Below are 12,927 nucleotides of genomic sequence, written 5' to 3'. Positions count from 1 at the left end.
TTTACTAGACTTTATTAGTTAGACCTCTACTGTAATGAAGACTGCTTTCTCTATTCATTCATTCATTCATTTGTTTATATCTGTATGGACTTGTGAATTCTTATTTTATGGATTATAATTCATTACATCCAGTATTTATTTCTTGCTCAAATTGTCCCAGATTTAGACATTGGGAGATCCTTCAAGTTGGCTTCTGTGTGCTTTTGACATGTTCCTTTCATTTTTAAGTGCTTCCAAACCCTCTGGTCCCAGCCCTGGAATCAACCATTTCTCCAAAGAGGCAGAAATATGTTCAGATAGATAGCTGATTGATAGATGGATAGATACATAGATGCTTTATATATAAACAGTATGTTTATATCAGCTTTATTGAGATATAATTCACATATCATATCATTCACTCACTTAAAGTTTACAATTCAGTGTCTTTTAGCATATTCAGAGTTGTTCAACCATCATCACAACAAGTTTAAAATATTTTCATCACCCCAAAAAGCCATCCTGTACCCATTAGAAGTCACTCCCCATTTCCCTCCAACCTCTCCCTACTACCTCCCTAGGCAACCACTAATCTACTTTTTGTTTCTATTGACTTGCCTATTCTGGACATTTCATATAAATGGAATCATGCAATATGTATCTTTTGACTGGCAGCTATCATTTAGCATAATGTTTTCAAGTTTCATCCATGTTATCACATGGGTCAGTACTTCACTCATTTTTATTACCAAATAATATTCCATTGTCTGGATACACCACATTTTATCCATTTATCAGTTATGAACATTTGGGTTATTTCCACTTTTTGGCTTTGATGAATAATGGCAGCAATATATTATAAGATATATTCAAGAGGCTGTGTGTAAATCTTCCATCAACTTCAACTACCTCACCACACTCCATGGTGTGGCTCCTTATTTTTCCTGTCTGCATGCCAAGGGTGGACACCCAGATTGCTTCTAATTCATTGCCATCACAAGTTTTGATGTGATCAGCATCCTCCAACTTGTCTCTTTATGCACTTTTGGGAGAATTTCTTTCCGATGTATGTCAAGGAGCAGAATTGCTCTGTCAGAGAGTATATTCTCGATTTGACTAAGCTCTCCAAAATGGCTGCTCCATCTTGACTCCCATCAGCAGTTTATGTGAGTTCCTATAGCCTCACACACACACACACACACGCATGCACACCCCAACACTTGAGATTATTCAGCTTTAAAATTATTTTCACCAGTCTAATAGGTGTAAAATCGTATCTAATTTTGTTTTAATTTATATTTATATTTATCTGATTGCTGCTTAGTTTGAGAATTTCTTCATGTGCCTATTAGCCTTATGGCTTGCTTTCCTTTTCATACCCATATCTTAAGTCCTCTGCAAAGGTTTCCCTTCTGGGAGGGCTAGATTGGTGGTCTCAATCCTGTAGGAAGCCTGGACCCCAACTAGGGCTTCTACTCTGTACTGTGGGGGACTCACAGATGCCTCTCTATCTCTGATTTCTTGACCTGTTTGAACTAATTTCCTTGACTCTGGCCCTCAGGAACCCCTTCTTTTCAAAGTCTCCCTTTGGATCAAAGCCATGGTAGTCATTATTCATACCTCCCTGTGACCCTAAGGATGCGGCTCCTATGCCCTCCACACACCTCCACAGCCCTGTATGAGTCCAGAAGCTATCTTTCCCTCCCTAGAGCTAACGCTTTATCAGAAAACCTCAGAGATATTCCACTGTCCAAAATCACCTGGAAGGATGATGTGTGGGGTCCTCTCAAAGAAAAGAGGCACTGTAGAAGCTATCAGTGGAACAGAGCATCCAGGAAGTTTCACTCCTGTCAAGGCCCTGGGGCTACCTATGTGGAGAAGATAGTGAGGATAAATCATGGGGCACCCTCTCCTCAAAGAGGGAAGGATCTGTGGGAAAGATGGGAGAACTTCAGAAGAGCCTGGGGCCTGAGTGTCAGGAAACCACTAGGAAGGAGGCAGTGGGGCAGCTAGGGGAGGGAGAGAAGTTCCTATGACCTGCAGTGGCTTTTGAGAAATGATGGCCATGACCCTGGGGTTACCTCCAGGGTCTGGCCCCTCCCTCACCAGCCTCAGCTCCCAAATTCTTCCAGATTAGGGCCTTCTGTTCAAAGGCAAGCTCTTGGTGCTTCCCCATCTTCTTTCTCTAACACAGACTCCTGCCTTTATCAGAGCTGCCTTTCTCTACTCCTTATTTGAATCACTTCCCTCCCTCCACCCACTGCCCCAGCATCCCACAAAATCCAGATCTAATCACAAGTTCTCTAGGGTGCCTTTTCTGGGTCCATGTCTCCTTCCCCATCTCCACTTACCTTCCTCTCCAGGAAAAAAAGGAGGGACCTTCTGGCAGGTGCCCAAGGGAAGGGGGATGGAGCTGGAGCATGAAGTGGAGGAGAGTCTCTTCACCTCAAAGGGCTGGGTGTCCTCCAACACTGCCTTGAAGCTGCCATCTTTCCACAGGTTACCACAGCCTGCAGAGCTCACAAGTCAAGGCTCTCTCTCCACCAGCCTCAGTGACTCTGGCCTTATAAAGTACAAGGCCCCGCAGTTTCCTACCTCATCTCCCTCCCACCCTACTTCCAGTGCTCCAGCCATTCCCAGCAGGAAAAGCTGGGCCCTGCTGTCTGGTCTCCAGGCCTTGGCTACTGCTGAACCCACAGGTTGATTCTCCTTTCTCTCATAATCTGGCAAACCCCTGCTCACCTCTCCAGACAGCTCATCACCACCTTCTCTGTAGGATCATCCCTTACCCCTTCCCTCAGGCACAGAAAAGTGGAATTATTAGCTACAAAAAATATATACAGTTGAAATAGAGAACGCAATAGATGGGATAAATAGTAGGTTGAATACAGATGAAGAATGAATAAGTGAATTGGAAGATCAGATCGAGGAATTCTCCCAGAAAGCAGCAGGGAAGAATAAAAATATAGAAAATATTAATTAAAAAACCAAGAGAAATGGAAAATAGAAGTGCCAGCATCTTGATAATAGTCTCAGAGAAAGTGTAAGACTAAACAAACAAATAAATGAGAGGAGAAAATATTTGAAGAATGGAGATAAACATCCCAGGAGTAAAGTTCACTGGGTACAAAATCAATTTGCAAACATCAATTGTATTTTTGTATATAAGCAGATACAGTTAGAAAATAAAAATTTTAAATTACCATTTAAATGGCATTTAAAAATCGGTTACTTAGAAATCCTAGAAATACATCTGAGGACATGTAAGTTCTTTAATGGAGAAAACTATATAACTTTAAAGAGAGATTAAAGAAGATGTAGATAAACGGAATGATATACCATGTTCATAGGCTGGTGAACTCAATATTACAAGGATGTCAGTTCCCCAAATTGATCTACAGATTCAATGCAATTCCAGTTAAAGCATTGATGGGTTGTTATTGTTTTGTGGAACATGACTGATTCCAAAATTTATAGAGAATTGAAAAAGGCCAAAAATAGCCATGACTCCTGAAGAAGAACAATATGGGAGGACTTGCTTTATCAGATGTTCAGATTTTTTAATAAAGCTATAGTAATTAGGATCGTAGTATTGGCACAAGAGTAGAAAACTAGCCTACTTGGACAAACAGCTCAGAAAAAGACCCATGCATATTTGCAAACTTGATTTAACAAAAATGTGGCACAGTAGAGCAATGGTACCAGGGCAGTCTTTTTAATAAATGGTGTTGGGACAACTGGGTGTCCAAATAGAAAAAAAAACGCTAAATTGGATGTTTACCTCACATCATATATCGGAAAAATCAGATAATTCACAGATAGATTATAAACCTAAATGTGAAAAGCAAAGAAGATAACACAGGAGATATATTTTTGACTTTGGGAATAGTAAAAGATTTCTTAACAAGACATCAAAATTATTAACAATAAAAGGCAAGGACTGATAAAATTGACTACACTAAAAATAATAACTTCTTTTCTCTCAGAAACACCATAAACAGTGCAAAGGCAAATTACAGAATAGGAAAAAGTATTTGCATCACTTAAGCCATCAAATATTTCATATCTACATTATAAAATGTACAATTCAACAAGAGGGCAGATATCAACAGAAATATAGGCAAAAAGAGTCGAATGAGCATTTCACAAGAGAATACCTAAATGGCCAGTAAGTATATGAAAACATGCTCAACTTCATTAGTTATCAGGGAAATGACAATTTAAACCACATGAGATACCACTTCATGCTCCTTAGATTGGCAAAAGTGAAAAATTAACAGTACGAAAGATTGGTAAGGATGTGAAAGAACAGGGCCTCTCACACTCTGCCGAACCTAAAATTGCTCTAAAAAATAAAGTCTACTTTAAAAACAAGAAATCTCTATCTCTTCTAGTCACAGAACTGATGTAGCCTGAAATCAGACATAAAGCCAAATCCTGCAGGTTGCTGAATTACAATGCAGGTTGAGTTCACAAGATCTCCTGGTCCTTTATGTGAAACCAAAAGACCATTGATTGGGGGGAAAATGGGACCTTGAGAATTGGCATAGTAACATCAGGGTTGATTTGGATAGATTTGAGTTCCCTAAACCCCAACCACCACTAAGCCTCCCTTGGTGGCAAAGGCAGACTTCCTCCCCAGTCTAATGGGCTGAACCTGCATGACTTGGGGATCCTCTAATGATTTGGCTAATCTTTCTCACGATTCACACATATCACTTGTTGGTGTCTCTATACCCATTACTTGATTCAGATTCCTGCATGTCCCAGGGGAAGTAGAGTTGGACCTGTGAGGAGAAAGCCACATACACACAAAAATGATAAAATGTAGCTAACTGATATTGGCCGAAACCTCAGTAATATGTGTGGGAATTGATTCTATGGATGATAGATCAGAAAGAAATGTAACTAGATTGGGGCAAACTTTTCTTATTGTGGTAAAATATATATAACATAAAATTTGCCATTTTAACCATTTTTGAATGTACAATTAGGTGACATTAATTACATTCACAGTGTTGTGCAAACACCATCATTATCTAGTTCCAAAACTTTTGCAGCACCCCAAACACAAGCTCTGAACACATTAAGCAATAACTTCTTATTCCCCACTTCCCCCAGCTCCTGGTAACCTCTAACCTACTTTCCATATTTATGAATATGCCTATTCTATATTATTTCATATAAGTGGAATCCTACAATATTTGTCCTTTTGTATTTGGATTATTTCACTTAGAGTAATGTTTTCAAGATTCATCCATGTTGTAGCATGTGTCCGAACTTCATTCCTTTTTATGACTGAATATTCCAGTATATGTGTATACCCCATTTTGGTTTTTTATTCATCTGTTGATGAACACTTGGGTTGTTTCCACCTTTTGGCTATTGTGAATAATGCTGCAATGAGCATTGGTGTACAAGTATCTGTTTGAGTACCTGTTTTCAATTCTCTTGGATATATACCTAGGAGTGGAATTGCTGGGTCATATGGTAATTCTTTGTTTAACTTTTTGAGGAACTGCCAACTGTTTTACACGGTGGCTGTACCATTTTACATTCCCACCAGCAATGTACAAAGGTTCCAATTTCTCCACATCCTGTCCAGTGTTTTTATTATTATTATTATTATTATATATCCATCCTAGTGGGTATGAAGTGGTATCACACTGTAGTTTTGATTTGCACTTTCCTAATAACTAGTAATGTTGAGCAACTTTTCATGTGCTTGTTGGTCATTTGTGTATCTTCTTTGGGGAAATGTCTATTCAAATCCTTTGCCCATTTTTTTTTAAAGATTTTATTTTTTCTTTTTCTCCCCAAAGCCTCCCAGTACATAGTTGTGTATTTTTAGTTGTGGGTCCTTCTAGTTGTTGCATGTGGGATGCTGCTTCGACACGGCCTGACGAGCGGTGCCATGTCCACGCCCAGGATCCGAACCGGCGAAACCCTGGGCTGCTGAAGTGGAGCATGCGAACCTAACCACTCGGCCACGGGGCTGGCCCCCCTTTGCCCATTTTTAAATTGGGTTGTTAGCCTTTTTGTTGTTGAGTTGTAGGAGTTCTTTGTATATTCTGGATATTAAATTTTTATTAAATACATGACTTGCAAATATTTTCTTCCATTCTGTAGGTTGTCTTTTCACTTTCTTGATAATGTCCTTTGATGCACAAAAGTTTTTAATTTTGATTAAGTCCAATTTATATATTTTTTCTCTCATTGCTCATGCTTTTGGTGTCATATTTAAAAATCTGTTGCCAAATCTAAGGTCATGAAGATTTACCCGTTTTCTTCTAAGAGTTTTATGAGTGTAACTCATATACACCCATAAACCCATGAGGTTGTTGATCCATTTTGAGTTAACGGTATATGGTGTGAGGTAGGGATCCAACTTCATTCTTTTACATGTGGAAATCCAGTTGTACCAGCACCATCTCTTGAAGAGATTATCCTTTCCCCACTGAATGGACTTGTCAAAAACCACTTGGGAATTTTTTCTCTTCAATATTGTTTTGTCTATTCAGGGCCCCTTACAATATCATATGAATTTGAGGATTGGCATTTCCACGTTTCTGCAAAAAAGACTGTTGGAATTTTGATAGGAATTGTGTTGAAGCTGTAGATTGCTTTGGGTAGTACTGACATCTTAATATAAAGCCTTCCAATCCATGAATACAGGATGCCTTTCCATTTATTTAGGTCTCTTTTAATTTCTTTCAGCAGCGTTTTCTAGTTTTCAATATGCAATTCTTTGGCCTCCTTGGTTAGATTTATTCCTAGGTAATCCTTTTACATACTATTGCAGATGGAATTGTATTCTTAATTTCATTTTTGGATTGTTCATCACTAGTGAATAAAAACGCAACTGATTTTTATGTGTTGATCTTGTACCCTGCAACTTTGCTGAATTTGTTTATTAGCTTTATGCCTTTTCTGTGCCTGAAATGCTATTTATGCATCAGTTGAGATGGTCATGTAGGTTTTTTCCTTTGTTCTATTACTGTGATGTATAACCTTGATCAATTTTCTGCTGTTAAACCACTCTTGCATTCCTGGGATAAATCCTACTTGAACTTAGTGTATAATCCTTTTAATATGCTCTTGGGTTTGGTTTGCTAGTATTTTGTTGAAGATTTTTGCATCTATAGTCATAAGGGATATTGGTCTATAATTTTCTTTTCCTGTGATGTCTCTATCTGGTTTTGGTAGAGCCAAACTTTTCAATATGGGTGCACTTAACCAGCAATCCTGGATGTACTGTGTTAGCTGAAGCATCTAGGAGTATTTCTAAGATTTGTTCTATTGATTGACTGAAAGCTGGACTCAACACTAGCCTGTGTTAAATAAGGCTAAGACGCCAGATGTAAAATGTAGTTGAAGGAATCTAAACGCTAGTGGTGCTGGTATAGCGGTGAGCATAGCCACCTTCCAAATGTTCAGGGCAATAAGAATGCTGGAATCAATTCATCATGTGTAACCCATTTAACTCACCCTCTAACTATGTGGACATTCCTTTCACATTGGCTTTGAGAAATATATTATGAGGTGTGGCAGAGACTAGCTCGATGGTCATTAAGCCTGTTTTCTCTTCCTCCTCAGGACAAATTTATACCACATTTTCCAGTGTCCCATGCCACTGTCTGAGTTCTAGCTAATGGAATGTGAGTAGAAGTAATGCACACTACATGCAGGCCTAGCTCATAGAAACCTCCCACATGGTCTTTCCATCCCAGCCAACCAGAAGAGGAAATGACAATAGTACAATGGTGATGACATTTTTAATATGGCAGACCATCTAGACAGAAGGTGCCTAGGCCCCTGAATCACCACTTAGAGGAGGGTAGCCCAACTATTAACACTTGTTTTGGAACATTACAGAAGCAAGAAAAGTAATCACAGAGATTTTTTTTCTGTCCCAGAAGCTAACTTGACCTTAACTAATACATCTGCGAGCACCACTATTCTTAAAAAACATTGTGGTGGGTTTTTTTCTGTAAGTTGCGGTCATGGTGAGAGATCATGATAATGGGCCCCCTGATTTCAATGGGGATGACAGAATCACCTCCAGAGACAATTTGGGTCTGGTTCCTATAATGGACAGCAGAGCCAGGGCAGTAGTCAGAATGGTTTGACCTGTGGGGATCTATAGTGGTGGCTAATTAAACATGGTTTCCCTTGGGTCAAAAGAGCTGAACAGCCTAACAAGGTCCTAGTTGATTTACATAACTAAAATAATCTAGTGTAGCAGACGGAGGCCCGATGTAGTCCCCAAAATGTAGAGTCCCAGCCTCTCCTCCAGTTCACAGACTAGATCCCCTTGAAGAAAGGGGAATGTCCACTTGAAGAAGGACCTTGCTATGCTTTTTCACAAGTGTGTGTGGTGAAACCCCCTCTTTGCTTTTCCCACAGAGTCCTGCAGCCAGTGTAATCGTGCCCTGGGGACAGGGAAATATCCAGACCTTTTCAAATAGACTAGGTACTGGTTCTGAGTTAATGTTAATTCCCAGTGACCTAGACTGTCACTGTGGTCCACCAGTCAGAGTAGGATCAGGTCATACATGAAGTGTTGGCCTGAGTCCTTATCATATTGGGGCCTGGGGGTCCCAAGTCCCATCCTGTGGTGATTTGCCCAGTTCCTGGACATATTATTGGAGGACACATGGTATAGATGGCATAAAGGGTAGTAGGGCTACAGCTGAAGAACTAATTAGTGAGTAGAAAGACCAGATTGAGGACCTCTTCTGGAAATCAGCAGCAAAATATAAAGACATACAAAATATTTTTTTAAAGACTAAAGAAATGGAGGGTAAAATTAGAAGTGGCCACGTCATGATAATAGGAGTCTCAGAAGCAGAGAAAAATAACAAATGAAAAAGCAGATCTACTTTGTGAATGAATGCCTGAGTGTAGGACACCATGTGACCTGTGCAAGCTGAGTTGCCCATGGTGAGCTTTGTGTTAACTGCCCCATCAAGCCATGAGCAGAAGCACTCCACCACCAAATAGAATAGGTATGTACAAGCAGGTCTAGAAGACCACAAGTAAGCTGCCTGAGTGGACCATACTCCCACTGGTTGTACTGCCATCCCTTTCTCACATCTGAGGCCTCATGGGGCATTACCTGTGACCAGATGACTAAGGGACACAATATTCAACCTTGGTTTACAGATAGTTCTTCATGATATGCTGGCACCAGCTGGAAGTGGCTAGCTGCAGTGTTATAACCCCACTTAGGGTTGATCCTGAAGGACAATGAGAAGGGAAATTCTCCCCAGAGTAGGAAGACTGTCTGGTCACATAGATGGTCAGAGGTATAGATCTCCACTGATTCATGAATAGTTACTAATGATTTGGCTAGACGGTCAAGGACTTGAAAAGAATGGGATTGAAGTATTCTTAATAAGGGGGTCTGGGAAGAGACATATCGATGTCCCTCTTGGAATGGGGACAGAGTGTGAGGATACTTGTGTCCCACATAAATAAGCACCAGAGGTAATCCTCTGTAGACGGGGATCTCAATCAGATGGACAAGATGTCCTATTCTGTAGACGTCAGCCAATCTCTATCCCTGTCACCCTTTTCCTTACCCAATGGACTCCTGAACAAAATGGCCAGGGTGACAGGCATGGAGTTTATGCATAGGCTCCACAATATGGACTTCCACCAAGGCCAATCGGGCTATAGTTACTGCTGAATGCCCAACCTGCCAACAGCAGAGAAACACCAAGCCCATCTATGGAATCATTTCCCAGTGGCAGCTGATTAGAGACAGCACAAAATGAAAAGAAGCCACTGGACCCCCAAAATTCTACTGGCAGGAAACAGACTGGGAAAACTACTTGGCTGCAAACATGTGCCACCTTTCATGGAAGGAAGGCAGAGAGGATGGGACCAAGTACCCAGAGAGCAGAGCCAAGAGCCATGGAGAATTATCCCTAGGCCTTAAAACCTAATCAAGGAACTTCCATTTGCCCAGTTGGATTTCAGAATGGCTATAGACCAGCAACGCCTTTGTCTCCCCCATTTTCCCCCCTTTTTGAACTGGAGTGTGTCACAGTTATCCTGTGCCTGTTCCACCACTGTATGTTGAGTGTGTTGGGGATAGATGTCTCTTAAGTTTCACAGATCTACAGGAGAAAAATAATACTTAAGGAACACACCTGAGGCACCTCATTCACACCTGGACCCAATTTAGATGAGATTCTGGACTTTGAGGCGATGCTGAAATGGAGTGAGACTTTTACAGACTTTGGGAAGGGGTGAATGAGTTCTGCACATGGAAGTGATGTGAATCATTGGGGGCCAAAGAACAAATTATAGTAGTCAGTCTCCAAGATGGCCCCCAATGATCCCCACCTCCTGGTATTCACATCCTTGTGTAATCCCTTCCCAAGTGTGGCCTGGACCTAGGTCTTACTCCTAGACTTACTTCTAAAGAGAATATTGCAAAAGTGATGAGATGTCACTTCAGAGATTGGATTATAAAGACTGTGACTTCTGTCTCACACTCACACAATTCTCTCTCTCCTCACTTGATTGGTCTGATGAAGCAAGTGGCCACATTGTGAGCTGCCCTGTGGAAAGGTCCACATGGCAAGGAACCTGAGGGTCACCTCTAGCCAACAGCCAGCAAGAATCTGAGGTCTTCTGTCCAACAACTGCAAGGAACTGAATCCTGCCAACAGCCATGTGAGTGAGCTTGGAAGGAGATCCTTCCCCAGTCATGCCTTGAGATAACTGCAGCCCCGGCTGACACCTTGATTGCAGCCTGTGAGAGACCCTGAAATAGAAACCCAGCTAAGTTGCACCCAGATTCCTGACCTACAGGAACTGTGAGATAAATGTCATTGCTTTAAGCCGCTAAGTTTTTGGAGTAATTTGTTACACAGCAATACATATCAAACACAGGCAGGCATGGAGGTTATGCACAAGTTCAGCAATAGGACTTCTACCTACTAAGGCCAATCTGGCTATAGCACTGCTGAGTTCCCACCTGCCAATAGCACAGATCAACACTGAGCCCTCACTATGAACTATTTCTTGAGGGCAGGCTGATTACTTAGAACCCCTTCTGTCATGCAGCACAGACTTGTTCACAGAGACTTGGTGGGAATCCCAACTCTGCCAGGCTGATATGCCTGTACTTCGAGGAGTCTGTTCCTGTAAGTCTGACAGGGACTTTATGAAATATCTCACATGGAGCTTGGCACCTAGGATGGGGTTCACAAGGGGCTGCTCCCTTCCCTTTCCTGGAACCTGAGTGCCCCAGGGACATGGGCCCTGTCTCTCTGCCTCGCAACCCCTCTTCTCCCACCATCACCATTTCAGGACTTCTGGGAAGCATGGTCAGTGTCTGCCCCTTCAGGGCCCCAGTGACCATGGACCTCAGTCCCCACTCTCATAGGGTAGCACTCTTACCAATGAGCTTTATGCAATGCAAAAGGAACAGTGTTCACATGCACACTGGGGCTCCAAATGCTGCTCTTGTCTCCCTCATTCTGAGCCCAGACTGTGCAGGCCCCTGACTGGAAGCAGGGACAGGGGACTCAAACCTGGGCCTTGCCTTCCCTCCCGAAGCTCCCAGTCTGGGGAGCTTGGGGGTGGGAGAGACAAACCCATTAACCCTAGAGGGTTTCAGACACCACATAAGGCATAGTGGAGGCACTAGGGTGTGGGAAAGAAGGAGTCGGCTGGACCTGAGGGAAGGGGCTGGGAAAAGTCCTTAGTGGAAGTGAGTCTCTTCCCACCCCCTTGTCACCTGCAGACCCAGGAGCCACCCTGAGGGCTGTGGCAAACTCTGGGAGGATGCTGCAGCAAGGCAGTGTCTCTACAGTAGAAAATGACTTTGAAGTGAAAAGATACCCTCTGTTTTCCTAATCCTCTTTCTCCCCATCTGGAGCCCCCCTGAGGCAGTCACACCTCCCTTTCTAGGCAAGTGCCTGGGAAAGGGGGACAGATCTGCAACCAGAGCTCCTGGGATGCACGCCCACCATGAGGAATGGGGCAGGGCAGTGCCAAGATGTGAAAGGCCATGTGGAAATGGCTGAGGGCTGGGTCCATATCCTAGAGGACCCCAGCCTGGGCCTCACAGTTCTCTAGCCTGGGAGCTACTACAGTTGGTAGGCACCCTCTTCGTCTCCTGTCAGGCCACTTCTTCTGGGGCATGCCTGCCTTGGGGCAGGGAGCGGTAGTGAAGTGCTGAGCCTGAGCCCCTTCCTGGCCCTGTCCCACCTCTCACATCTCAGTCTCTTCTAAGGTCATCTCCAACCCTCTTTTCATGATCAATTCCATATAGGCAGGCAGACAAAGACCAGCCTTTTCCCCTGGACTGAGGTCTAGGGTCGAACTGGGCCCAGGACAGGGGTATCCACCAGCCCCTGCCTCCCCTTACTTGTATGGCCCAGTGCCTCCTGACTGCAAGACGGGATACAGGGCTGAGCCAGACCCACTACCAATCAAAGCTGTCAAGACGGTGGGCTTTCTCACTCATCACTAGGTTCCTATTAACTGGAAGTCTTGGTAAGGGGGAGAAGTGGACCAAAATGAACCCACAGGGCCTTCAGATGAGAAAGGGCAGAGAGTAGTGATGGTCCCTGATCTAGTCCAACACCCTCATTTTAAAGACTTTGGAGCCCAGAAGGGGAAAAAAATCTGTCCAATATAAAAGCACCATTAATATCTATATTTAAACGTGAACTCGGGCCGGCCCGGTGGCACAGCGGTTAAGTGTGCACATTCCGCTTTGGCGGCACGGGGTTCGCCAGTTCGGATCCTGGGTGTGGATATGGCACCGCTTGGCAAGCCATGTGGTGGCAGGCGTCCCACATATAAAGTAGAGGAAGATGGGCATGGATGTTAGCTCAGGGCTAATCTTCCTCAAAAAAATAAAAATTAAAAATAAAAGTGAACTCAGCTTGAAACCATTACACTAAGTGAAAGGACACAGTCACA

General features: G+C 42.8%; 1 protein-coding gene across 8 annotated transcripts in view; it reads right to left on the bottom strand.

Moving 5' to 3' along the window:
* Positions 1-7,735: 7,735 nt before the first annotated feature.
* Positions 7,736-12,927, bottom strand: part of KDM5C (lysine demethylase 5C) — a 37,379-nt gene continuing 32,187 nt past the window's right edge. For all 8 annotated transcript variants that reach the window (XM_070605549.1, XM_070605551.1, XM_070605538.1 and 5 more), the window contains one exon: positions 7,736-10,756. In XM_070605549.1, coding sequence (XP_070461650.1) covers positions 10,592-10,756 — 165 coding nt within the window. In that variant the 3' untranslated portion in view covers positions 7,736-10,591. The remainder of the gene's footprint in view (positions 10,757-12,927) is intronic.

Source organism: Equus przewalskii, chromosome X (assembly GCF_037783145.1).
Source record: "Equus przewalskii isolate Varuska chromosome X, EquPr2, whole genome shotgun sequence".
NCBI classification, from domain to species: Eukaryota; Metazoa; Chordata; class Mammalia; order Perissodactyla; family Equidae; genus Equus; species Equus przewalskii.
The sequence above is the reverse complement of the archived record's forward strand: the minus strand, read 5'-3'. Positions and strand labels throughout refer to the sequence as shown.